This window comes from Myotis daubentonii, chromosome 20 (assembly GCF_963259705.1).
Source record: "Myotis daubentonii chromosome 20, mMyoDau2.1, whole genome shotgun sequence".
In the NCBI taxonomy this organism is placed as follows: domain Eukaryota; kingdom Metazoa; phylum Chordata; class Mammalia; order Chiroptera; family Vespertilionidae; genus Myotis; species Myotis daubentonii.
Genome location: NC_081859.1, coordinates 16,602,075 through 16,629,932, shown reverse-complemented (window position 1 = coordinate 16,629,932; position 27,858 = coordinate 16,602,075). Strand labels below are relative to the sequence as shown.

The 27,858-nt window shown below is 46.5% G+C and overlaps 1 pseudogene and 2 gene segments (V, D, J or C); all 3 read left to right on the top strand.

Moving 5' to 3' along the window:
- The first annotated feature begins 2,084 nt into the window (after nt 1-2,084).
- Nucleotides 2,085-5,141, top strand: LOC132222658 (immunoglobulin heavy variable 7-4-1-like). The segment is given in 3 exon segments: nt 2,085-2,171; nt 2,259-2,574; nt 5,108-5,141. Coding segments are annotated over 3 exon segments (396 nt in total).
- Nucleotides 5,142-18,497: 13,356 nt separating this feature from the next.
- On the top strand, nt 18,498-19,369 carry LOC132222657 (immunoglobulin heavy variable 3-74-like). The segment is given in 3 exon segments: nt 18,498-18,605; nt 18,710-19,025; nt 19,348-19,369. Coding segments are annotated over 3 exon segments (384 nt in total).
- Nucleotides 19,370-24,884: 5,515 nt separating this feature from the next.
- On the top strand, nt 24,885-25,438 carry LOC132222423 (immunoglobulin heavy variable 3-48-like; annotated as a pseudogene).
- Nucleotides 25,439-27,858: the final 2,420 nt, after the last annotated feature.

Here is a 27,858-nt window from a genome sequence, read left to right as displayed (position 1 = left end):
CTCTGACTGGCTTATTTCCCTTAGCATGATACTCTCCAGTTCCTCCATTCTGTCTCAAAGAGTAAGAGTTCCTTTATTTAGAGGGGGATAATACACTATATTTTATTTATTAATTGATATATTATTTGTTTTTAGAGAGAGAAGGGGGAACAGAGAGTGATACAGAGAGCAAAACATTAATGATAGAGAAACATACATCAGCTGTGTCCAAGTGGGAGGTGGGGGACTCGGGTGCTCATGGGGAAATTAATCATCAGGGTAGAGCATCAAGAATAGACACACCCTTAGCCAGTCCTGGAACAAGGAGTCCTGAGAACACAGGGTGCCCCTCCCAAAGCTGGTCTCACTCACCTGTCCAATGTGCCCCACCAACTAGGTGACCTCAGAGAGCAACCTCACCTGACAGCTGACAATGCTGCTGCCTCCTCCCCTCCCAGTGCTGAGCTGTGTTCCCTGCTTCATGAGAGGGGTTGCCAGGGGCATCCCAGCAACACACCCCTGCAGCAAAGGGTCACCCAGCCCCACCTATGACTCTCCCTGGAGCAAACCTGACCGGTTCCTGCATCTGGATGTACAGGACTTGCTAGAACATGGATACACAAGTGCCTGCTCTTCAAAGTCTGTGTTTCTATCCTGGGTGCATTTGATCAGCTTCCAAAGAAGTCACATCCAGGCCTAGAATCCACGTGTGATCCTTGCCCATGTGCTATGCACAGGGAGAAGGGGCAAATGTGGATTTCATAGCAAAGAAAATCATCACAGTGTGCGTGTGTGTGTGTGTGTGTGTGTGTGAGTGTTTGTGTATGTGTATGTGTGTGTGTGTGTTTGATTTATTAAAAAGAAGTGCAGTGAGCCGAAACCGGTTTGGCTCAGTGGATAGAGCGTTGGCCTGCGGACTGAAAGGTCCCGGGTTCGATTCCGGTCAAGGGCATGTACCTGGGTTGCGGGCACATCCCCAGTAGGAGATGTGCAGGAGGCAGCTGATCGATGTTCCTCTCTCATCGATGTTTCTAACTCTCTATCTCTCTCCCTTCCTCTCTGTAAAAAATCAATAAAATATATTTAAAAAAAAATGAGATTTGGGCACATGCCAGGATGTGCAGATGGGACCTTCAACAAGAGGGACCTGAGGACATACTAGTAAGAGCCCCCAGAGCCCCTAGAAGCATTTGGATGAGGGGAAGGTTAGCTGTGTCCCTGCATCTGGCAACTCCAGGAAAGGGCTCCCTGCTGAATTCCTAACGCTCTGGTTTGTGGTCTCCCTGCGGCACCATTGGGTCTCAATAAGGCCAGGTCATGCTGTCTACAGATGTCAAAATAACACAGTGTCCCTGAGGGCACATCCTTCACTACTGGACTAGAGACCCTGAGAGGTCAATGCCCTGTGAGCCCTGACAGGACCCTCCCTTGCAGAGCAAGGGCTGGGCAGCAGGGGGCACTCAGGGCCCAGGATCACAGGCTGCTGCCCCAGGATCAGGTGCAGAGAGAGCTGGGAGGGATTTCCTCTGAGGCCTGGGGCTTCCTCTCTTCATACAAACAATCCAAACTGAAAGTTGGACAAGACTGCTGAGGTGACTGTGAATATCCTGCTCTATCAGAGCATTTACCAAACTCAATAAGACATGAGAACCCCACACAAAGGGGTATTTCTATGGCTCTCGGATATCTGAATTGTAAGGGACTGGGGCAGGGATGGATTTATTACCTCACTAGAGGCATCATTTCGGAGACACATTGTTTTAAGAAGAAGACATTCAGGTATCAAAGAACAGAGCTGGGCCAGGTGGCCCCATGTCACCCAAAGGTGGGCCCACAATGAGGATCATGTCCTCTGGGGGCTGGTTCCTCAGTGGAGGTGCTTTGTCTGCACAGAGGTCAGGGCCCTGGCAGGGGAAACACCTCCTCCAACCAGGATTGGGACTTGGACCCTCAGACTCTCACTGAACCTGGTCCCTATGTCATCCATCTTCTCTCAGGTGGGGTTAAGACCTCAGCTATGAAATACTCTACTTCATGAATATGCAAAATAGAGAAGGTAGACTAGGTTAAATATGGATAAGTGTTTGTCCTGAGGGCATCACCCACAGCTACACTCTCCCCTACACTCATACCACAGCCTCTCACCATGGACTGGAGCTGGAGAACCCTCCTCCTGGTGGCCATGGCTACAGGTAAGGGGGATCCTCAGTACCTGCGTTAAGGGGGCGGCCAGCAAGAGTAAAGGAGGATTTCGACCCACTCTTGTCTCCTCTCCAGAGGTGTCCACTCCCAGGTGCAGCTGGTGCAGTCTGGGGCTGAGGTGAGGAAGCCTGGTGCCTCTGTGAAGGTCTCCTGCAAGGCTTCTGGATACACCTTCACCAGCTATGCTATGCACTGGGTGAGACAGGCCCCGGGAGAGCGCCTAAAGTATATGGGCTGGATCAACACAAATACTGGGAAACCCACATATGCCCAGGGCTTCTCAGAAAGATTTGTCTTCTCCATGGACACCTCTGTCAACACGGCATATCTGCAGATCAATGGCCTCAAGTCTGAGGACACGGCTGTGTATTACTGTGCAAGAGACAGTGAGGGGAAGTCAGTGTGAGCCCAGACACAAACCTCCCTCCCGGAGATGCTGTGACCACTAGGAGGAGCTCAGGGTCCCTGAACACAAGGACCATCACAGCAGCAGGTGCAGTTGGAGGTTCCAACCGGTTTCCTGTGGGTTTTCTCTTCATGTCACAGTTCCCCACAGGGAACCTCTGGATTACAGATCTGCACTTACCTCTGACTTCTCTGATTTAGAAAAATTTGTTGTAAACAGAGACAACTTTCTCACATGGACAAACTGCAGAGCCTGCCCCTAAGACACTCTTGTGCCCAAACAACCATTAAACATCAAATGTTCTGACCCAAGTCACCTGATTCTAACCAGAGGCTCTTCTGACTCAACAGTGAAGCTCAGCTGCACAAAGCTCAGGTCCCAGTCAGGAGCAGGATATGTGTGTGCTGTACATCTTGCCCCAAAGGAGTGTGTCCCCAAAGGTAGAGAAGAAAGACTCTGGTGGTGATGGTCACTGACTTGTCGTCACTCTCATAGCACCAATAGCAGGTGACACCATGCAGAGGAAGTAGAGGGACCCACTGTACCTTGCAATGGATGTGCAGCCTGCTGATGTTCACACACAGTGGGACCTTATCACTTCATGGAGGTGTCTGTTGGGAGCAGGGCAGGCTTTTCAGCAAGCAAGTCTTGATGGGGTCCCCAGGTAAGAACACTCGTTCGTGTTTTTATTTTGGGTCAGTGGTGGGGCCTGGGAGGATCCTGCTCAAGGGAGGGGCTCCTCTGGGTTTAATATCTCTTTCTTCAGTTTCCCAGGTGGACAGGAAAAGAGAGGGATGAACCTTAACATGTCAGCGTCAAACATAAAAAAATAGAGCCTGACTATTTATTCCACTGACACCTATAAAATATGAGTAAACACAAGGAGCTACCCACCACTGTGGGCAGAAAACAGTTCTAGGTCTTCAAACAGGAGAATAATGAGCACCTGTAAGCAATTATAAGGAACAATAACAGGATTAACCAGAGGTCTTAGGGCAAGGTCAAGGGCAGACCTCATTCTGCAAGGTCATCAGCTTGTTCTGAAGGACGTGGCTCAGCATTCTGCTTCCACAGACCAGGAGCTCCCTCAGGATGACAAGGATCCTCAGGTGGGGAGCTCTAGTGGAGCAGCCTCCCAACTGGGTGGGGTCATGATTGATCCTTGAATTGCTGCTATGAGAACAATGCATGTGTCCCTCATACTCACATATTAAAACCTAAAACCCAAGGTGATGGTGTTAGGAGGTGGGGCCTGGGGACCTGCTTAGGTCTTGAGGGTGGACTTCTTATGAGGGGTTCTTAAAAAAGAGGTCTGGGGAAGCTCCCTTGGTCCATCCACCTCTGAAATTCCAGAGAAAAATGGTGGTTGAGAATTTTTACCACCACATTTTCACAGTACTTTGGAATTAAAGGATTTCCAATGGCTGTAAATTGATGATTTAGAGATGCAAATTCAGATTTTCAAGGTAGCATTTGGACTCATGTGTTTGTCGACTTAAGGTTGAAACTTGAAAATCTGGAATGAAATCGTTTGAATAATGAAGAAGAGTGCAACTACGAACAAGACATTTTGAGTGCTTGGAACAGAGTACCTGACACTTTTAGCAACATAACAAATCTAGCGATGGCTTTGCTAACAATTTTTTCATCAACGTATTTTTGTGAGACTTTGTTCTCAGCATTAAATAATATTAAAATGAACAAAAGAAACCAGCTAACAGATGAAGTTAGTGGCGCTTGCTTGGCCTTGAAGTGCACCAAGTATGAACCTGCAATCATAGAATTAGCAGACAACCTTCAGCACCAAAAAAGTCACCAATTTCTAGTTTTCATACCATTTGATTATCATTGTTTTTATTATTATTTTTCCTAAATGTACATTGTTTTTCTGTTTTTGTTCATTTTATACATATTTTTGGTTGATTTTTTTTGTTAAATAGCCTTTAAGTATATAAAATAAATATCAAAAATATACATCTTTTTTTTTTTACTATGGTTGGAAATATAAAAAAGAAATAAAATTACGAATATTTCTATATGTGACATGGCACCAGAGTTAAGTTAGGGTTTTTCAAAATTTTGACACTCAGAGCTCAAAAGTTTCGCCATCACTGGTTTAGGCCATCCTTTTCTCTTATTCCAATATGCTTCATGACCCATACAGTCCCCTTTCCCTGACTTAGCTGGTGAGTGAGGTCAAGGGAAGAGATACTGAAAAAAAGATCCCAGAATGAGTGGGGCATCCTGGACTCAGTCCCTCTATTTATAGAAACATTCAAATTTCTGTTCAAGCTCCAGGGTAAATCCTCTCCTGGGCTGTGCAGGCTCACAGCTCTCTCCTCACACAGGGCTGAGGTCTCTGGGAAGGCAGAGCTGTGGTTTAGAAGATGAGCCAGGTGGGTCTTCTCCTGTGCCTGGTGACAGCCCCCCAAGGTGAGGGTCTCAGGGGTCATGGGAAGGCTGTGACTGCACTTGACTGACAGGGACTAATGCTTCTTGTCCCCAGGTGTCCTGTCCCAGATGCAGCTGCAGGAGTCAGGCCCAGGACCGGTAAAGCCCTCAGAGACCCTCTCCCTCATCTGCACTGTCTCTGGATTCTCTTTAAGTAACTATACTGTGCACTGGACCCTCCAGGCTCTGGGAAAGGGGCTGGAGTAGGTTGGGGGTATATCGACTGATGGAAATACAGACTATAGCTCAACATTGAAATCCTGACTCAGCATGACCAGCGACATATCCAAGAGCCACGTTTACTTAACACTGAACAGCCTGAGAGCTGAGGACACGGCCATGTATTACTGTGCAAGACATACAGTGAGGGGAAGTCAGTGTGAGCCCAGACACAAACCTCCCTCAGAGAGACAGCAGAGCTGGGCTACAGGGGGCACTCTGGATAACAGGGTGCGATCAGGAACCACAGCACAAGAGCAGCCCCAGGCGCAGGGGCAGAGGGAGATGGGAAAGAAGGGTGTCCTTTTGGGAGCAGGGATTTCCTCTCAATGCTCTCAGCTGGGTCCAGGGACGATTCATTCTTTTTCTCTGTGGCCTTAATTTCCCTTCTTCTCAGGGCAGAGAATAGAGGAGGAGGTCACATTGCTGTTGGCAGATGATATATGTGCAGTGACTGGGGACTTTCCTCACCACATTCCCGCATTTTCTGCTTTTCTTTCTCGACAGAGACCATCCTCAGTGCTCATATTGGCCTGTGATTGGCAACGTTTCCCACCAAGAGAGACCACAGCATAGCCCAGGCAGCTGTGTGCTGAGCTCAGTGAATGACCCAAATGCCCACCTGTCCCCAGAGGGGCCCTTCCTTCTGAAAGGCCCACAGCAAATAAAACATGTGCATGTCCCACCAACAGTGAAAGTTGAAAAAAATCCATCTCAATGGTGCCAAGTACCCTTAAGGGCTGCTCCCTGGTCACCTCTCACCTGCACAGGTGCCAAGCTTTGCTGTACCACAGGAGCAGGAAATGTCCTCAGCTCTCTTTGTAAAGGTGTCACACCAGCACTGATGTGACATGACACCAGAGTGCCTATCCCGTTTTGCATAGTTTAATAGGGAATTTTAACAAAGGTTCATTGGGAATCATCTCATTTTAACAAGCAGCTGCCTTGAGAAATCAAATACCTTAGTGAAGGAGACAGCTATACAGTTTTTCATTCTTTATTTCTTAAAATCATGGGCTAAACTTTGGCATTTCATAATGGCAGCATTGAGTCCTCTGTAGATTACTCCTTTGAGGGCTCAGAGGAGATAATAACTCAGGTTGGGACTGCTTGCTGGGCATCTGGATCTATCTCAGCATTTCCCAGCCTCCATGTTATAGGTGTCGTAGTGGCTCCACCCTCACTGCACTCACATCTGCAGGGCAGAGGAGAGCTTCCTGCACTTGCCACCTTGCTTCTTTGATGGGTTTCCAGGAGCCATGAGAACCCACCTTGTCTGCACAGCACCCCCAAGACATGCACTTCTCCCCAGACCTATGTGTGTCTTCCCTGGGCCCCTCCTGACTGACAGCTCTGATGACTGCAGAACCTCCTGCCACGTGGGTGAGATTATATCAGATAAAGGAACTGATTCAGAAGGAAACTCACTTTATTTAGCAAGTGCTGGTGCCAGCCTCCAGTTATAATACTGCTGTGTGATCCATAAGGTGCTATTTGGTCAAGGCTCTCCACGGGAGTCTCTAATAAACTGAAGGTGTGCACTCAGTCATCCCTGATGGAGGTAAAACAATTACCTCCCATTCTTGGAATTTGGCCATAACACCTGTTTGCCTTCAATGCCTGACACAGTAGTTTGGATCTCACCTGGAACCTGGAATTTGGGTTAATTTTCAAGCCGGTGCTTTTTTACCTGAATGACTATGGAAGCTATGCATGGCTATTTCAAGAAAAGGGGAGACAAATTGAACAATGAGGAAATCACAACATGATGAAGGGACCATCTTGGAGGTGTGTCGGCTCACACATGGTGAATTCCCATCCATGGTAATTCATCTTCAGGCTTGGAGTGGCTATTTCCACATTGCATATTGGTCCACCCAGTGAAGGTGTATAGACCCAGTGAGAGCATTGCCAAGGGCCACATGCAGACGTGAGTAGGGACTTGAGAAGGAGCAGATAGTGCTTCTGAAATTAGCTGCTGATGAAGCAGGAAAGTCCAACATTCCCTCCTGCTCCCCAGTTAGAACTATGTCATGTGTCCACATTGACACACACCCTGGTGGTGAAAACAAGGCAGAACCACAAAGGCTGACCAGGTTACTATAAAATTAGATTCATCAGGTATAGCAGTGGGAGATTATCCGACTGACCTACCCATTCTGTAATCAAAGGATAGAGCAGCCGAAAACGGTTTGGCTCAGTGGATAGAGCGTCAGCCTGCGGACTGAAAGGTCCCAGGTTCGATTCCAGTCAGGGGCATGTACCTTGGTTGCGGGCACATCCCCAGTGGGGAGTGTGCAGGAGGCGGCTGATCGATGTTTCTCTCTCATTGATGTTTTTTACTCTCTATCTCTCTCCTTTCCTCCCTGTAAAAACTCAATAAAATATATTTCTTAAAAAAGGATAGAGCAAATACTATTCTTCATATCAATAATTATTTTATGTATATCAGATAGTTCATATAAGTGATTTACATCAAGATTTTTTATAATCAAATTTCCAAAACTAAAATGTAACTTCTCCCCCATTGATACCATCAACTTCACCTAAAAAGATCTGATTATGATTATTTTCTTCTATGTCCCAATGTATGAAACTGGATGTACAACAGAATCTAAGAGAATAAACACCAAAAACAAGGCAGTGCAGCTGCTACAGCTGAAGCACCAAACACCCCTGAAGGAATAGGACCCAGGAGCTCTGTCTGTGTCTCTATAGTTCATGCTTCTGGTTCCCAGGGACCCATTCAGATGCTCCTCTCTCCTCCAACACTCGGTCCACTGGCTCTAGGCTCACACTCTGGTCTCAGTTTATCCTCTGATAACTTTGTAGGGGAAATAGTGTCAGATGGAACTTCCCGTCTCCTGAACATGAACCTCCTGCACTTTTACTTCTTTCTAAGACTGTGAGGTTGAGTTCTCTTAGTTGTCATTACTGGTGACTGTCAAAGGCATCTCTCATTTTAAACCCTTCTCTCTTTCTTTTTATGACAATTTTCACTCATGGATATTTGTACAGGTCTCCGGGAGCATTTGGGTTCTATGGGAAGTGCACAGGCCCAGATGTGGGGAATTATTTAACATAGATGCACCTGTGGACATGTCATATTAAGGAACAATGTACTCTATGTCAGAGTCCAACCCCACAGATTTCTATATAGCAGGAGGACATGCAAATAAGGACCCTTCTGCTCATAAAGACCAGACCAGCCCTGACCCTACAGCTCTGGGACAGGAACCCAGCCCTGTGATCCCCAGGTGCTCCCATTCCCTGATTAGTACTGAACACAGACCACTCACCATGGGGTTTGGGATCAGCTGGGTTTTCCTTGTGGCTCTATTAAGAGGTAACTTATGGACAATAAAAGACACTGAGTATGTGAGTGGATGAGTGAGAGAAACAGCGGACATGTGAGAGTTTCCTAACTAAGACATCTTTGTGTTTGCAGGTGTCCAGTGTGAGGGGCAGCTGGTGGAGTCTGAGGGAGGATTAGTGCAGCCTGGGGGGTCTCTGAGACTCTCTTGTGCAGCCTCAGGATTCACCTTCAGTAGCTACAACATGAACTGGGTCCGCCAGGCTCCAGGGAAGGGGCTGGAGTGGGTTGCACGCATTACTAACAGCGGTGGCAGCTCGAACTATGCAGACTCTATGAAGGGTCGATTCACCATCTCCAGAGACAATGCCAAGAACACGTTGTACCTTCAAATGAACAGCCTGAGAGTGGAGGACACGGCCATGTATTACTGTGCTACAGACACACAGTGAGAGGAAGTCAGTGTGAGCCCCGACACAAACCTCCCTGCAGGAGGAGCTGTGACTACCAGGGGGGGCTCAGGGTCCCTGAACACAAAGACCATCTGAGAAGCAGGTTCAGTTGGAGCTTTGGGCTGGTTTCCTATGTGCTTTCCTCTTCATCTCACAGTTTCCCTCAGGGAACCTTTGGATTCCTGACTGTGTTTATCTCTGAGGTCTCTGACTTAGAAAAGTGTGTTGTAAAGAGAGACAACATTCAGACGTGGATAAACCACAGAGCCTCTTTCAGATACTCTTGTGCCAAGTTCCAATTAATAATCAAATCTTCTGCTAATGTCATTTAAACCCAACTGGAGGCTCTGCAGACTCAACAGTGCAGCTCCTCACAGGTCAGAACCAATCCAGTAAACAGCAAGACAGGTGTAGGCTGGACTGTAGGCACCAGTATTGTGTGACCCCAAAGTTAGTGAAGAGAGACCCAGGTGGTGAAGGTAAATGACTTGCCATCATCCTAATAGCACCAAGAGGAGGTGATGCCAGGCAGAGGCAGAGGAACCCATGGAAGCCTGGTACAGATGACCAGGCTGACAACAAACACACACACACCAAGGGACATGGAGTGTTTATTGTGTACATAGTTGAAATCTCTGGGAATCGCAGGAAAAGTCATTCAGTAAGATAGAGGTGACTTCATGGAGCCAGGAAAGGGCACTGGCATGGAGTGTTTATTTTGGTGAGGTGGTGGGGAGAGGGAGGAATTCCCCTTCCAGGGGCTTGTATGGTTTCAGTTTCACAATGACATCTAAATACAAAAGCATGATTTCTTATCCAATATTCCATGTGGGGCAGCTGGAGAAGAGGCAGCAATGACCACCAATTTTCAGTAATCAAATGAAAAATAAATACAGTATGGCTGCCCACTTACATCTATGAAACTTTAGGAAACAAAGAGTCCATATGTTTGTGCAAAACTAATATCTGCATAAAATGAGAATACTAAATATATGTAAGCAAATGATGACAATGATGGTGCTGATGATGATGGTGCTGATGGTGACAATAATGATGATGGTGGTGATGGTGATGGTGATGGTGATGGTCTCAATATTATTGGAAAGTAATCTTGGTCCAATATCTTGGTGGGATTCTGTACTTTGTCCAAGGTCATTGGCTTTTTCAAAGGCCTTATCGCAACTTACAGTTGGGTTTGGGGGGACTAAATCCCCCTATGGTATCTGAAGAGGATATGTCTGCTTTTTTTCCGATTAGAAGTCATTAAGTGTGGGCAGCCACCATGTCTATAGAAAATGAGAGGAATGGTTAAAGTAAGCAAACGGCGATGAAGATGATAATGATAATGATGATGACCATGATGGACTGAGAGAGGGGCCCTGGTCCATTTAAATGATTGCTCCTCTTACTGACTCACAATCACCATGGCTCCTCCCATAGAGAGTGCCCACTCTTCCCACAACGTGTTGACATATTTTGTAATGGGAGCCCCAATGAATTATGCAGCTACACTGATTCATGGTGAGACCATGTGAGTAATGACCAAAAGGTGTCCAAATCCTAATCTGCTGGACCTGAGAAGGTGTTATCTTCTAGAACAGAGGTACTGTGAGAATGTACATGTCAGAAACAAGGAGTCCCCTTTTGACCAATTGAAAACGACATGTTCCTTATTTCTCTAGATATGTACCTGCATGGTATTTAACATTTCTATTTCTAAAAAACTGCTGTTCATAATTATTCATGTACCAGAGGCCTGGTGCACAGGATTTGTGCACTGGTGCGGGCACGGCCTGGAGGAATAGCCCATCCTGATCAGTCGAGCAGCTGTGGACCTGCCCTTTGAGCTGCTGCTCCTGCTGTGGGAGTGCACTGACAACAAGGGGGCAGCTCCTGCATTGAGCATCTGCCACCTGGTGGTCAGTGTGCCTCATAACGACTGGTCGACTGGTCATTGTGATCGTTCAGCCATTCAGTCACTGGGTTTTTATTATAAAGGATTTTCTATAAATGATGTAAGCTGTCACTACTATTCCCTGTATATCCTTCTAGGACTTTAGTAGAAGAGGTTTTAATGTCTAGTAACTCTGTTCCTGAAAATAAGGCATATTTTGTCATGTGACTGAAAACAAGTCTAGCATTGTCCACTAACCCAGGTCCAATGTCAACAACATACAAGGAAATTTAACAGCACGTTGAAGGGATCATTTACCATGATCAAGTGGGATATAGTCTTAGAATGCAAGGACAGTTCAACATATGAAAACCAGTCAATGTGCTACAACTCATTCACAGAAGGAAGGACAAATATATACCTATATATCATCATATAAACAGATATAAAAAAAGAAAAAATATTTTAAATATCTAGAATAATTTCATGAATAAAGTGTAAATAATTTAGTAATACAAGGTATTTATTGCAACATAACAAAGGCCACATTAAAGAAGTCAAGAAGAAACACAATACTAAACTGAGAATATTGAACGTTATTCTTCTAATATCAGGGAGAACACAGGAATATCCACTGTGACTAATTCTATTCTACAAAACCAGAAGTGCTTGTCAAAATATTAGGCAATAAAAATATATGTAAGATAAAAACAAATTAAAATGTTGCCCTTTATCTCTATGCAGATGACATGATCTTGTACATAGAAAACACTAGAAAACTGATGAAACTAGAAAGTAAACTCAGAAATGATATAAGATACAAAACCAACACAAAAATGACTTGTGCCCCTAAACACTCTCAACAAAGTGTCTTCATGACTCTAGGAAATATGTAAGGCTGTTTCACAGGAAAGTGAGGAGAGAAAACTTGAAGTGGATAAACAACAAGGAGATAACAACCTAATGAAACAAGAACCCTGGACATGTATGTCCTCAGTCTTGGTTAATCCCCATTTATGTTCCTAGATAGCTTTCCTCCATGTGTCATACTGTCAGATGCAAGATCCAGTTAACACCCATCATGTGGGGACACGGTGACAGCGGTCCCAAGTGTCAATTGCAGACAGCTTTCCAAGAACATCATTTATCTTACCTAAACTGAATTATTCCTAAATCATTATCCACATCTTCCCCTAAGCACACCTTGTAAAAACTGAGACTCTTCTATATCCCAAGGTATGAAGCGGAATCTACAACAGAAGCTACAGGATCAACACAGCAAAGGAGGCAGTGAAGCTGCTACACATCCAGCACCAAACCCCATAAAGCAGTGGTTCTCAACCTTCCTAATTCCACGACCCTTTAACACGGTTCTTCATGTTGTGGTGACCCCCAATCATAAAATTATTTTGTTGCTACTTCATAACTGCAATTTTTCTACTGTTATGAATCGTAATGTAAATATCTGATATGCAGGATGTATTTTCATTGTTACAAATTGAACATAATTAAAGCATAGTGATTAATCACAAAAACAATATGTAATTATATATGTGTTTTCTGATGGTCTTAGGCCACCCGTGTGAAAGGGTCGTTCAACCCCCAGAGGGGTCGCGACCCAAAGGTTGAGAACCACTGCCCTAAAGGAATAGGACCCCAGAGCTCTTTCAATAATAGGAAGTCATTCTGAGCCCAGATGCAAACCTCCCTGAGGGAGACAGCAGGGCTGATAATACTAGATTGATAAAACTGTTCCATCTCCTTCCACCATCATTTCAACATATGAATGATTCCGAGTTGTGCACATGCATAATGGTAGAAAATATTTGTATAAAATTAGATTCAAAAATTTTTAAATTGTGGATACTCAGGTTTTGAGATTCAGAAATGATCTGAACAAATCCTAATTCCATTTACACCTCTTTGAAAGATGCACGAAAAGTTAAAGTGTAACCTACTCACCTAGTCCACCATTTCTTCTTATGCTCAGAAAGTTTAGGCTATTCTTTGACCTAATTCCAATGTATTTCATGACCAAGGTGGTCCCCTGTCCCTGACTTAAAGGCTGAGTGAGGTCAAGGGAAGAGATGCCCGAATAAGGCTCTAGAATGACTAGGGCAGACTGACCACAAGCCCTACACTTAGAGAAAAGGCTGCCCCACATGCATATTACTACACAAGCTCCTAGACAAATCCACTCCTGGGCTGTGCAGGCTCACAGCTCTCTCCTCACACAGGGCTGAGGTCTCTGGGAAGACAGGGCTGTGGTCTACAAGAAGATGACACTGTTGGGTCTTCTCCTGTGCCTGGTGACACCCATAAAAATTGAAGGTCTCAGGGGTCAGACAGGGGTCATGGGATGGCTGTGACTGCAGGTGACGGACGGGACCGATGATCCTCGTCCCCAGGTGTCCTGTCCCAGGTGTAGCTGCAGGAGTCTGGCCCAGGACTGGCGAAGCCCTCACAGACCCTCTCCCTCATCCGCACTGTGTCTGAGGGCTCAGTCATCAGCAGTTACTTCTGGAACTGGATCCACCAGCCCCCCGGGAAAGGGTTGCAATGGATGGGATACTGGACAGGGAACATAAGGTGCAACATGGCTTTCCAGAGCCGCATCTTCATCACTGCTGACATGGTCAGAAACCAGTTCTTTCTTCAGCTGAGCTCTGTGTCCACCAAGGACACTGGTGTGTATTATTGTGTGACAGACACAGTGAGAGGAAGTCAGTGTGATCCCAGACACAAACCTCCCTGAGGGAGGCACCAAAACAGACAGCAGCCCCAGGAGCAGGGGTAGAGGGAGGTGAGGATTTAATGGACTTCCTGTTGTGCTCAGGGATTTCCTCTCAAGCTCTCAGTTGCATCCAGGGATGGTTCTTCCTTTTCATATTCTCACTGCGGACAACAAAGGAAGGAAGGACATTGTCCATTGCACGTGACATATTGGCAGTGAAGGGAGATTCTCCTTCACTAAGGCTCCTTCACAAATTCTAAAACTGATTTTTTTCACTGTCTTTTAAACATTTCACTGATGAGTGTGAACTTCACAGATGAGTGGCTAGGATTGGGCTGTGTGCACAGCTCCTCCTCCATCCTTCAGAGGTTACAGCTACCCTCATTGTCTGACTCACTCTGTGCTCTCCCCATCCTGGTTCCAGGGAGATTACAGGGCCCTCCCTTTGTTGAAAGGCCTGAGCACAGTCAGGGCTGGCGGATCTCACCCATCCTCTCTGAGTCCACATTGATTCCCGGAAGAGCTGTCAGCTCAGTGCACCAAACACATGGAGCCCCCACATCCATCCACATGAAGGACCCCTGCTGTCCTGCAGGAAGCAGTGCTAACCCCATCGTGGGGACAGGTGACCCTGTGGGCTACGATGTGCATCATCGAACTCCTCCCTCCACCTTTTCTCCTGGATTCAAGGTTTTCTAGCTTCACTGTGGGTGAGATGTGCATTAGTAGCATGTTGAAAGCTGAGGAGCCATCCATGGGACCCCCTGCATCCATACTGCTCTCTTACTAGTTGCCCAGGAAACACAGAGTCACATAGACACATAGTCACACATACAGACACACACACACACACATAGCCACACACACAGTCACAATACACAGTCACACATTCACAAAGTCGCACATTCATTTCTGGAAAAGACATGCATTAATACATGAACAGTGATACAAAGACATGCATTCACTCATGTCATTACACACTATACTTTATGAATCCTATATAAGAAATCATAGTTATATTTCATTCTCTTGGATGCCAAATGAAATAAATATGTGGTCTGTAATCAACTATTATTTCAACATGGACCACACCTGCACCACCCTGCCCCACACAGCCTTTGGGGAGCTCTGTCCCCAGAGGAGAAAGGGGGAGGCTGAAGACAGAAGGTCACAGGAGGAGGGGGCAGAGCAGGGCCCACCAAGTTAGATGGAGGGGAGGCAGGGAGAGACCTCACAGGACTTGGGACAGAGATGGGCGGGGAAGGAGGGCTGTGAGGAAGCATCACCCTCGGTTGAAGTAAAAATCCTGACCCCATTTTACAGACCCCAGCAGAATGTGTGTGTATGTGTGTGGGGGGGGAGAGGGACTGGGCAAAGACAAAAGAGGGTGTGAGGGGACTGGATGGATGGAGAGCAGCGGCATTTGATTCATGGCTTATTTATTTTTATTTTTGTTAATATGTTTTTATTGATTTCAGAGAGGAAGGCAGAGGGAGAGAGAGATAGAAACATCGATGATGAGAGAGACTCTATCTGCTTTCTCGCACACACCCCCTACTGGGTATTGAGCCCACAAACCCAGGAATGTGCCTTTGATGGGAATCAAACTCAGGACCTTTCAGTCTTCAAGCCATGATTCTATCCACTGAGCAAAATCATCTAGGGTGACCATGGCCTATTTAAAACTGCTGCAGTAAGCTGAGCAGGGGTCTTACCACAATGATGTTACATGTTAATGAGTATGTCTCTCCTTATGTTGGGGTAATTGGAACTGGAACAAAGTAAAGACACACCCATGGAGCCTGCAAAGATTTTCCATGCACACTTTGTAATTTATTTCCTGTGGTAGCTGAAGAGGTGAGCAGAGCTTGGGAAGGACAAGGGGCCAGGGGCCAGAGGGAAAGTGTGCTGAGCATTCTGCTCTGTGGGTTACAATCTATCTATATATATCTATATCTATCTATCTATATCTATATCTATATCTGTATCTATATCTATATCTATATCTATATCTATATCTATATCTATATCTATATCTATATCTATATCTATATCTATATCTATATCTATATATCTATATGCCTAATATGCTAAGTATCTGACCAAGTGGTCGACCAAGCAGTTGACCAACTGGTCACTATGATGTGCTCTGACCACCAGGGGGCAGATGATCTGACCGGTAGATTAGCTTGCTGCCTGAGTCTGGTTGATCAAGACTGAACAAGATGGGGCCAGACACACCCTGGAACCCTCCTGTGGTCCCTCCCAGGGCACCAGCCCCAATCAGCCCCCATCTGGACTGGGCGAGATGGCCCTGATCTGCCCATATGGCTGGCCCCACCTGTGCACTAATTCCTGCACCAGGCCTCTAGTACATCATATGAATATATATAGAATGAAAGCTTTAAAACTGAAAATCGCTTCAGAATTTAAATTATTGGGAGATTAGGTGGAATAGTGATGGACCTCAATATACTAAAGGCCAGATTTGAGAAGCCAACAAGTGACATCATGTTACACAGAGAAAATTTCCAACATATTATTCTTACATCAGGACCAAGACAAGGGCTCCCCTGTGACTACTTCTATTCATCAAAACTAGAAGTCCTTGTCAGGATAATTAGAGAGAAAAGGAAATGTAAAATGTCAAAATCAGAAATAAATAGCTCATTGGTGTGAATTATCCCTGAGTTCTGAAAACAGCAGGGAGGGGGGAAATGCAACAATGCAGCCTTGAGAGTAGCTACCTTCTCCCTCAGTTTGAACAGAGGGGCTATTTGAATTAGAGAAGCTAACAATTTGGGGTTTCATTATCAGTGCTTCTCATACATTGTGGTGGCCACAGAAAAGGAAAAGAAAGGCCTTTTTTTCTGTCCTTACAATCAGGTTTCCAATCACAACATTTCCATGATGTAAAGTTAATTACTCCTAAATCATTTATGGCAACTCCACTTAATAGACCAGGTTATGCTTAAGAGTGTTCTATATCCTGGGACAGCCTGCCCCAGAGCAAAAGCTCAGACAGGCCTAGAAAGCCAGCGGGGCCAGGACCCTGGCTGACGCCAGGCCATGGAGGACTAGTCGAAATTGTTCACCCTCCAGCTGCTAATGGACTACCTGGAGTACTACACCAGGAGGCCCAGCAGCTTCCCACGCCTGCCATCCTCACTTGAGGCTGCTGTGATGCGCTTCCTCACCTCCCAGGCACAGGAGCGTTATCAGCTCTCCTGGACCCGCTACTGCCAATGTCGGGGTAACCGCATGGAGATGGAGGCCAACATGATGCAGAACATATTTTGACACCCCGTGGCCCCAACAGAGGCCGGATGGTGGCGCTCCTGACTTTCGCAGGGTTCCTGCTGGAGAGACCGCCAGCAAGCCACAAGTGGGCACTGAAGAAGCGGGATGCCAGGGTTGACCTGGACTGCCAGAGCCTGGTGACCTTGCTGTGTGCGTGTCTCGTGGGGCAGCACCGCACCTGGCTGGAGGCGCACGGCAGCTGGGATGGTTTTTGCCACTTCTTCAGAGATACATGATCACGTTGGAGCAAAGTGCTGTTCTGTTTCTTCAGTCATGCCTTACACTAACAATCATAGCCTATTTGTGTAGAAATTGAGTTGCAAAATGTTTAACCCATTTTACCTGCCTGCCTGTGACCAGCCAAGTGAATCCGAGATGTGAGAGAACAGAGTAAAGCACCTTCTGAGAATTTTTACCTGCACCTCATCAGGATTCCTGTGGTGATAATTCAGCCAGTGCTTTAACTCCTGACAAGTAGGATAAAGACACTTGAGTGGCTCTTCTCTGACTGGGGAAAAAGAGAATCTAAAGGCTTATCGCTCCAAAGAATTATAAAAGGAACTGCATTTCATTAAATGGGAAACCTGGTGCTATATACTTCACTTAGATAAATACAAATATGAGAATCTCATCTATCCACAATTTCATGTGCTACTGCTGGCCAATGTATCCAAGCACTGGGTTGGGGGTGAAATGGTGAAATGATATTCAACGTGCTCCGAGGACCAGTCTAACAAAGAATGTAATAGTAACATCTTCATCAGGAATTCTTTCTAAAGCCTTTGAAATTGAATTCTTATGTTTCTAGAATGAATATTAAGAATTTGTATTTCTGACTGTAATAAATTGTTAAATGTCTTCAAAGCTTTAACAAATGTATGCATGTTTTTCTTAAAAAGTGTTCTGTGTCCTAATGTATGAAACTGGTTTTCCAACAGAGTCTAGAGAATAAACACAACAAAGGAAGCAGTGCAGCTGCTACATGTCCAGCACCAAACTCCCCTGAAGGTATAAGACCCGGGAGTTCTGTCTGTGTCTGTATAGTTCATGCTTCTGGCTCCCAGGGACCTACATAGACTCTCCTCTCTCCCCAACACTTGATCCACTGGCTCTAGGCTCACACTCTGGTCTTAGTTTATCCTCTGATCACTTTGTAGAGGAAATAGTGTCAGATGGAATTTCCAGTCTCCTGACTTTTACTTCTTTCTCTGGTTGTGAGCCTTGCTTTCTTTTGGTTGTTATTACTGGTGACTGTCAAAGGCATCTCTCAGGCTAAACCTCTTCTTTTTCTTTTTATGACAATCTTCTCTCCTGGGTCTTTGTACAGGTCTCCTGGAGCATTTGTGTCCACTGGGGAGAGCTCAGGCCCAGGTGTAAGGAGTAATTCTTCACAGAAAATCCCCTTAAACATGTCACACTCTGGAACCATGTACTTTATGTCGTAATCCAACCCCAGATCTCCCTATATAGCAGGAGGACATGCAAATAGGTCCTCCTCTGCTCATAAAAACCAGCCCAGCTCTGCCCTGCAGCTCTGGGATAGGAGCCCAGCCTCAGGATCCCCAGGTGTTCCCATCCCCTGATCAGGACTGAACACAGACCACTCACCATGGGGTTCAAGCTCAGCTGGATTTTCCTTATGGCTTATTTGAGAGGTGATTTATGGAGAACTAGAGACACTGAGTATGTGACCGGAGAGGGGTGAGATAAAGAGTATGCAGGTCAGCATTTTGTGACCAGTATGTCTTTATTTTTGCAGGTGTCCAGTGTGAAGTGCAGCTGGTGGAGTCTGGGGGAGGCTTGGTGCCGCCTGGGGGGTCTCTGAGACTCTCCTGTACAGCCTCTGGATTCACCTTCAGTAGCTACTGGATGGGTTGGGTCCGCCAGGCTCCAGGGAAGGGGCTGGAGTGGTTATGTCGAATGAATCCTGATGGAAGTACCACAAACTATGCCAACTCTGTGAAAGGCCGATTCACCATCTCCAGAGACAACGCCAAGAACATGCTGTATCTGCAAATGAACAGCCTGAGAGCCGAGGACACAGCCATGTATTACTGTGGGAGACACACAGTGAGGGGAAGTCAGTGTGAGCCCAGACACAAACTTCCCTGCAGCAGAGGCTGTGACCACAAGGGGGCCTCAGGGTGAAAACAATGACCATCCCAGCAGCAGGTGCAGTTTGAGGTTTGGGCGAGTTTCCTGTGTGGTTTCCCCTTCATGTCACAGTTTCCCTCAGAAAACATCTGGATTCCTCACTCTGCACTTACCTCTGATGTTTCTGAGTTAGAAAGTCTATTGTAAACAGAGACAACTTTCTCAAGTGGACAAACTGCAGAGATATATTTTTCAAACACTCTGTGTCAATTACCAATTAATGATTAAAAATTCTGCTCCTAGGTTCAACCAGAGGTTCTGTTGACTCAACAGTGCAACTCAGCCCCACACAGCTCAGGGCCTCAGTCAGGCAGCAGCAGGACACGTGTGTGCTAGACAGTGGCCACCAGAGTCATGTGACCCCAAAGCTAGAGAAGAAGGACCATAGTAGTGAGTCACTGACTAATAGTCACGCTCATAGCACCAAGAGTAGGTGACATCAGGCAGAAGCAGGGGACCCATAGCAGCTTGTACAGATGACCAGGTTGATGACAAACACACACACCAAAGGAGATGGAGTGATCATTGTGTTCATAGTTGAAATCTCTGGGAGGCACAAGAAAGACCCTCCAGGAAGTCAAAGGTGCTTGGATAGAGGCAGGGAAGGAGGCTTTTATTTTCTGTGAGTTGGGGGGCCAGTGGGCAGAGTTCTGCTTCCTTGTGTGGTTCCAACCTCTTGGTGACAAATGAAGAGGAGAACAAACTTTTCCTATTAGAGTCCCCTGTGGGGCTTATGGAGAAGTGGTAGGTTGCAGCCATCAATTGTCAGCAGTCAAACATAAAGAAATATAAAGTGTGACTACCAATCCCACTCAATAACCATAAATATGAGCAAAAACGAGATAGGGGGGCATTATGTGTGAAGAACAATGATCCTATATAATAAAAGTCCAGAGACAGTAAAACGTCATGACCATAATGACCATTAGTCCAGAACCACCACAGCCTCTCACTGGGGTGTCCCTGCCCACCATCAAGTGTCTAAGCCAATCAGGCAGGCAGGCAGGCAGAGTGGTTAGAGGTGATCAAGTAGATAGACCAGTGGTTAGGGGTGATCAGGTAGGCAGGCAAGTGGTTAGGGGTGGTCAGGTAGGCAGGCAAGTGGTTAGGGGTGGTCAGGTAGGCAGGCAGAGGAGGTTTGGGGTGATAAGGCAGGCAGGCTGGTGAGCGGTTAGGAGCCAGCGGTCCCGTATGGTGAGAGGAATGTCTGACTGCTGGCTGAAGAATCAGGCCTAAACCAGCAATTGGAGATCCTCCGAGGGGTCCCAGATGGGAGAGAGTGCAGGCCAGGCTGAGGGACACTGGGCCTCTAGTATCTACATAAAATGAGTAGGAGAATTATTGATTACTAGTAGCCTGGCGCACAAAAATTTGTGCACACAGGAGGGGGGGTGTCCCTCAGTTATTAAACATTTATCGGCACAACATTGACCACATTGGTGGTGGTGGTGGTCTTGTCAGAATGTGTTATATTATGCAGATGAAAATCTATTTAAACAGATTCGATGTAGATAATTTCAAAGATGGAAAAATTGTCCCTGTCAACTATTTTAGTTGATTCATATCTTCACTAATTGTCATCATTGCAAAGTTTTCAGTCCCCATATGGATTGCTGGATATAATAGGTCACGCACTGTCCCTGTCCTTTGTAGCCTTTGTTACATGAAGGACTCTAGTTTTCCATTTATATGTTTAAGTACCAACCTTACTGGCTTAAAAATGTCAGCTTTTAACACTGCTCTCTCTGTCCCGTATCCTCCCGATGAAAAGTGGAGTTGGGTTGCAGCACAGGAGAGAAATTCAGAAGGGGAATATTAAAGTAATGACTGCAGTAGGAGAAGAGGGAACCTATTTACCTGGCCACAGGCACTGGTGCTCTGGACCACAGGGCTGGCAGCTTCTCTGAGTGGCTGCAGCCTGGGACCTCGGGCAGGTGGCTTGTCCATCTCCTGGGCTGTGCAGCCAGCCACAGGCGCTGGCTCCTGGACCAAAGGTGGGTGGCTTTTTCTTCTTGTGGCTTCTTCTGTGCTTCCAGGGAGGGCAGTCAGTTATGTGAATATGTGTGTGCATGCAAACATAGGTGTGTACACATGTATATGTGGAAATCTGCTGGGCAAGTCAAAACCATAGAAGAGTTGCCCCCTATCTCTCGAATCTTCTAGAGATATCCCCAACTTTTTTATTCTATCACTACTGGAGAGTCAGTATTTTCAGCCAGCCAGCCAGTGACTTTCTCAGTGTCTATTTCTGACTTCGTCTTTCCCTGTCTGTCTTCCAACCGCTAATCATATTTCCACCTGGATGCATCATTTTTACTCCCAATATGCTGTATAGAGACGGAGTCAGGATGCTGTCTTCCCATGAATAGTACTCAGTAACAAACCAATTGCATTTTAGTTTGGCAATGCCCCTACCCACCCTTCAAATCCCTTCCACCATGCATTTCCGTTTCATTTTTTGTTTGTTGGATTGTTCTGCTGCTCCTTCTCCTCACCCCACCACCCTTGGATTGTAATGTAAAATTCTTTTACCATGTCAAGAAATTATTAAAAATACAGGTATTTTGGGAAAAAAAACACAGGTCCTTCTCCGATCACCAATCACAGGCTGCAGGGAGGGGGGCAGGGAAGAGGCAGCTCCTGGCAGCCGCCTCTTCCCTGACTCACCAGGCTCCTCCGATCACTGGCCTGGGGTGGTCCAAGTCGGCCTTGGTTCTCCAATCACGGGCCTGGAGGCAGGGCAAAGGCAGCACCCAGGGCCACCTTTGCCCTGCCACCCGGCTCTTGCCTGCCGCCTGGGTTTCCAATCATGTCAGTGGCAGATAGGATAAGTAAGCAAATAAGGAGAAGGAGAAAGAAGAGGAGGACAATGAAGGACAGAGACAGGGGCCCTCGTCCAATGAAATGAAGACTCCTCATACAGACATACCATCACCATGGCTCCTCCAGTGAGGGGTGGCCAATCTTCCCTGTCAATGTTCAGTGATTTCATAAAGTGAGACTCAATAAAAATGCAGTTTGGGTAATTAATGTTGAGACTAAATCAGTAATGACCCCAAAGGTGTCCAATTGTGAATCCCCTGGACCTGGGAAGGTGTCACCTTCTAGAACAGAGACATTGTGAGAATGTGCATGTAGGAAACAGGGATACCCTTCCCAATGGTTTGCAGTAACACGTTCCTTATTTCTCTTCGTCCCTGCCTTCATGATCTTTAATGTTTCTATTGCTCACAAGCTATTGTTCATCATTATTCAGGTATTTCCTATGATGATACAATCTGTCTCTATCATGTCCTGCACTTCCTTCTGGGTCTTCACAGGAAGATGCTTTAAACCCACATGTCCAGTAACTCTCTTCCTGAGCATCAGGCACATTTCTGTCATGTGACACAAAAATCCAGCTTCCTCCCCTCACCCAGTTCCACAGTCACATGAAGATTTATGGACAGTTTCCCAGCAGCGCTCCCCTCTGGTACCAGAACCTGCTTAGGTCCCTGTGGATGCTGTAACAAATCCACATGGACAGTGGAGGCTCAGACTTTTCTGGGGAATTCTTTGTAAAATCACCCCAAACAGGTCCCAATAAAGAAAATATTGTTAAATTAGCCTTGGTTAAATTTAAAACCATGAGTCCCATCAAAGATTCCATTGTGCAAATGAAAAGACAAACATCAACATAAAGACTGTATTTCCAAATCATATGTCTGATTGTGGAATGTACACATTATACATTAAGTTCGTATATGGTTGTGGGAGAGCCCAGCACCCTCTGACTACAGTGACCCTCCATGGAAAGTGCAGATGGAGGTTGGGAGTGAGGGGTTCCTCTCAGGATTGATGTTTCCTTTCTTCTTAGAAATTATCTATAATAATAAAAGCATAATATGCTAATTAGACTGGACAGCTGAACAACCTTCTGGACGTCAGGACATCCTTCCATGTGAAGCCACGTTGGCGGGGGCTGAGGCAGAGGTGGTTAGGGACAATTAGGGAGGCAGGTGAGCAATTCGGGGCATCAGGCAGGCAGGCAGAGTGGTTGGGGGCAATGAGGCAGGCAGGCAGGCGAGCAGTTAGGAGCCAGTGGTCCCGGATTGTGAGAGGGTACAGGCCAGGCTGAGAGACCCCCACCCCCATGCACAAATTTTGTGCACTGGGCCTGTAGTATGATAGGAATTCTCTTTACTAAACTCCCACTGAACATGACATCACTGAAAACACTAGACTGAGAAAACAGGTCAATCTCCTTCCATCATCATTTCAACATGTGAATGATTCTACTTTTATTTTTTTCTTTCCCTCCATTTAAAGCCATGATTACTTCTGATGTAACTAGTTTGGGGTCTCTGCAATAGGCCATGGGCTTGCATAAAGGAAGAGTTTGCCCAGGAAGTTGTAGACAGAGTCACAAAATTCCCAACATCAATGTGATTTTTCTAACATCAGGAACAAGACCAAGGCACCCCAGTGACTATTTCTATTGAACAAAACTGGAAGTCTTTGTCAGAATAATTTGGCAAGAAAAAGAAATAAAAATTCCTAAATCAGAAAGGAGCCCATCAAATATCTCTCTTCAACTCCATGGATCTGACATGATCTTATAAATAGAAAACCCTGAAGACTTCACAAGAAAACTGATAGAACTAGAAAGTGAACTCAGGAAAGATATAATATACAAAACCAACACACAAATAGCTTGTGGCCCTGCACATTCTCAACAAAGTGTCTTCATGACTCTAGGAAATATGTGGGGCTGTTTCAGAGAAAGTGAGGGAATAAAACTTGAAGTGGCTAAACAACAAGGAGATGACAACCTAATGAAGCAAGAACCCTGGGCGTGTGTGTCCTCAGTCTTGGTTAATCCCCCGTCATGTTCCCAGGTAACTTTCCCCCCAGTGAGGCACTGAGTCAGGTGCAGGTTCCAGTTGACTCTATCATGTGAGAACATGGTCACATTGACCCCAAGGGGCACATGCAGACATCAGGTTTACAATCACAAGATTTTCATGACCTAAACTTAATTACCCGCTACTCTTTACCTGCATCTTCACTACCAAATCCTAGTTCTGACTGAGTGTCACATATATCACCAATGATAGAAACAGGTCTCACAAGTGACTCTAGAATATGAAACAGAAATGAGGGCAGTGCAGCTGCTACATGTCCAGCACCAAACTCCCCTGAAGAGAGAGGACCAGGATCTCTGTCTGTGTCTCTATAGTTCATGCTTCTGGTTCCCAGGGACACACACAGGTGCTCCTCTCTCCCCCCAACACTTGGTCCACAGGCTCTGGGCTCACACTCTGGTCTTAGTTTATCCTCTGATCACTCTGTAGGGAAAATAGTGTCAGAGGGAACTTCCTGTCTCCTGAACATGGTTGTGAGATTTGATTTCCCTTGATTGTCATTACTGGTGACTGCCAAAGGCATCTGTCATTTTAAATCTTCTCTTTGCTTTTATGAAAATTTTCTCTTCAGGGTCTTTTTACAGGTCTCCTTCAGCAGTGGGGTCCACAGGGGAGGCCATAGGCCAGATGTTGGCTTCACTGTTAATATGTGGGTACTTGGTCAAGCTCTATATTACTTAGGATTTAGTATTCAGTTATTGAAATGTTATCACAACCACAATCCTCCCCTAGAACACTCTCACCTGAACGAAGGCACTGCTCTCCCTGTAGGTCTCCAAACCCAGAGCTCCCTATATAGCAGGAGGACATGCAAATAGGGCCCCTACTGTTTATGCAAACCAGCCCAGCCCTGACCCTTCAGCTCTGGGACAGGAGACCAGCCCTGGGATCCCCAGGTGTTCCCATCCCCTGATCAGGACTGAACACAGACCACTCACCATGGGGTTGGGGCTCAGCTGGGTTTTCCTTGTTGCTATTTTGAGAGGTAATTTATGGATGAGAAACACTGAGTATCGTGAGTGGGCATGAGTGAGAGAAACAGTGGATGTGTGAGAGTTTCTTAACTAGGACATTTCTGTGTTTGCAGGTGTCCAGTGTGAGGTGCAGCTGGTGGAGTCTGGGGGAGACTTGGTGCAGCCTGGAGGGTCTCTGAGACTCTCCTGTACAGCCTCTGGATTCACCTTCAATGACTACGAAATGAACTGGGTCCGCCAGGCTCCAGGGAAGGAGTTAGAGTGGGTCTCATACATTAATGGTGGTGGTGGTACTGCATACTACGCCACCTCTGTGAAGGGTCGATTCATCACCTCCAGAGACAACGCCAAGAACACACTGTATCTGCAAATGAACAGCCTGAGAGCCCAGGACACGGCCGTGTATTACTGTACAACAGACACACAGTGAGGGGAAGTCAGTGTGAACCCAGACACAAACCTCCCTGAGGGAGGCAGCAGGGCTGGGGTACAGGGAGTGCTCAGGAACACCAGGGGGCGCTCCGGACCATCAAAGGGCCAGGACCTGGAACAGGTGGAGAGTTAAGCAAAGATAACATTTCCTGCTCTGTCTTAAATTAGTTTTTCTCCAAGGCTCAGCAACAGAGCTCACAGAAAGCCCTTTTCTGTATCTCGTTTTAGGGATTATATTTGTAAACAAAAAGGACGGCTCTGTGGTAAATTTGACAAAACTCTGGGACTGAAAGGAACCTCCCAGGACGCTCTGATCACACATTCCTACAGGGGCAGCTGTGGTGGGTGAGCCTACACCAGGCCAACGACTTCTTTACGAAAAGGCCTTGAGCAACCCCGTCCATTGCTCCTGTGCATCTGGGTTAATGCACCTTTGACATCAGCATGACCACCCTCAGGAGAACACCTCCTGGTAACTGTCCTTTCACCCAGTCCCCGCCTTGCTCTCTTCCACCTCTTTATCGTCTTCCTCACCTTCCCTCCTTAACTTCAAATGCACAAACACAGCTGCAAATGGTTGTTCTCCAGAGCATTTGAGGTCTTCCTCCCTGACATTTGTCATTAGTTTGGCTCCAATAAAATCTTATAAAACATTGTCTCCATGTTTGCACATTTCTTACATCAACACATTATCCTTTCTTCACTTACAACATACCTTCATGCATGTTTCTCCCCATGTGCAGAAGAAAGTGCAAACAATTATTAAAAACCTGCCACCTCAACAGGATGAGATCTAAAGAGTTCCCACCCGTAGGTGTGTTAGCCGGGGTTCCAACCACTGAACAACACCAGCCAGGGCTCCATTCTTAATAGGTATAAACTCTCCCCATTTGAGAGGCTGGGAAACAGACCTTTTGCACAAGAGCAGCAGGGAAGTTGGGTGAAATCTGTGGTTTCATAAGGCAGCTGCATGCTTGCGACAGGGATAGCAATTTTGAGACGGAGGCTGTGGCCACAGCATACACCCAAGCCTCTCCTGCCTCATCACTTGTACATGTTCAAGTTTTGTGGAAGATTGATTGAGGAAAATATCCAGGAGAATCTTTTCATCTCAAAATAAAAGCATCATTCCAATGTGAATTCTTATTCCCAAACCCCAGAAAAGCATCATGGCCAATGTCGGGTGAAGGAGAGCGAAAGGAAGCCCGATCCATGTGCCTCTGGGGGCAGCACCCCTAGGACCTCATCAAAACCCCAAGGATGGAGGACTCTCAAACTTGGAAGGCAGCCCTCAAAGAAATGGGGTCAGAGTGATTGGGTATCCGGAAAGGAGGAAGGGAGGGTGGGTCAGGATGGGACCTCTTGTGGCCAACATCCTTGAGTCCTTTCCTATCCGGGGTCACCCATAGAATGATAGGTCAGGCATGCAGTCCAGGGTCCCAGCTGCACCCTTATATCCAGACCCCATGCAAATGGGGCTCTCTTTCTGCTCATAAAAGAAGGCCCTTGCCAGGCATGTTGGGGAGACACCCAGAACCCAAGTGCCTGAGACAGGACACCAGCGGCTCTACCATGGACTGGGTGCCCAGCTGCGTTTTCCTCCTGATCATTTCTCAAGGTCATTCTAAGGAGAGGGGAGCGCTGAGACCTGTGCCTGTGCCTGTTTGTGCTTCCATGTGATTCTAAGTCCACCTTGCGTCCCTGTGTTTGCAGGTGTCCAGTGTGAGGTGCAGCTGGTGGAGTCTGGGGGAGGCTTGGTACCACCTGGGGGGTCTCTGAGACTCTCCTGTGCAACCTCTGGATTCACCTTCAGTGGCTACTGGATAAGTTGGGCCCGCCAGGCTCCAGGAAAGAAGCTGGAGTGGGTCTCAGACATTAGTGGTGATAGTAGTACCATATACTACGCCGCCTCTGTGAAGGGCCGATTCACCATCTCCAGAGATAATGCCAAGAACATGCTGTATCTACAAATGAACAGCCTGAGAGCTGAGGACACGGCCCTGTATTACTGTGCGAGAGAGACAGACACACAGTGAGGGGAAGTCAGTGTGAGCCCAGACACAAACCTTCCTGAGGGAGGCAGCAGGGCTGGGCTGCAGGGGGTGCTCAGGACCAGCAAACTCAAGTCCCAGCTCAGAAGCTGTCCCTGGAGGGGTTGTCCAGGCTTCCTATTGGGTTCAATGCTTTCTTCCCTCCTGTTGTCCCTGGGGAAGTTCCTGCTTCCTTCTTTGGGTCTTTAATTAGATTCTCTTCAGGCATAAAAAGTAGAAGGTAACTTGTGTTTTCTGATCTGGTCCACTTCTCATCTGTGCCCTTTCTGTCACCATGTCCCTGATGGTTGCTCTCTGGGTTAACAAGGAAAACATTGTAGGGATTCCTGTCCCCCTCACTGAGAGCGAGTACCCCCACCTTCCACACAGTGCTGAGCAGGGAATAAGGAGTCC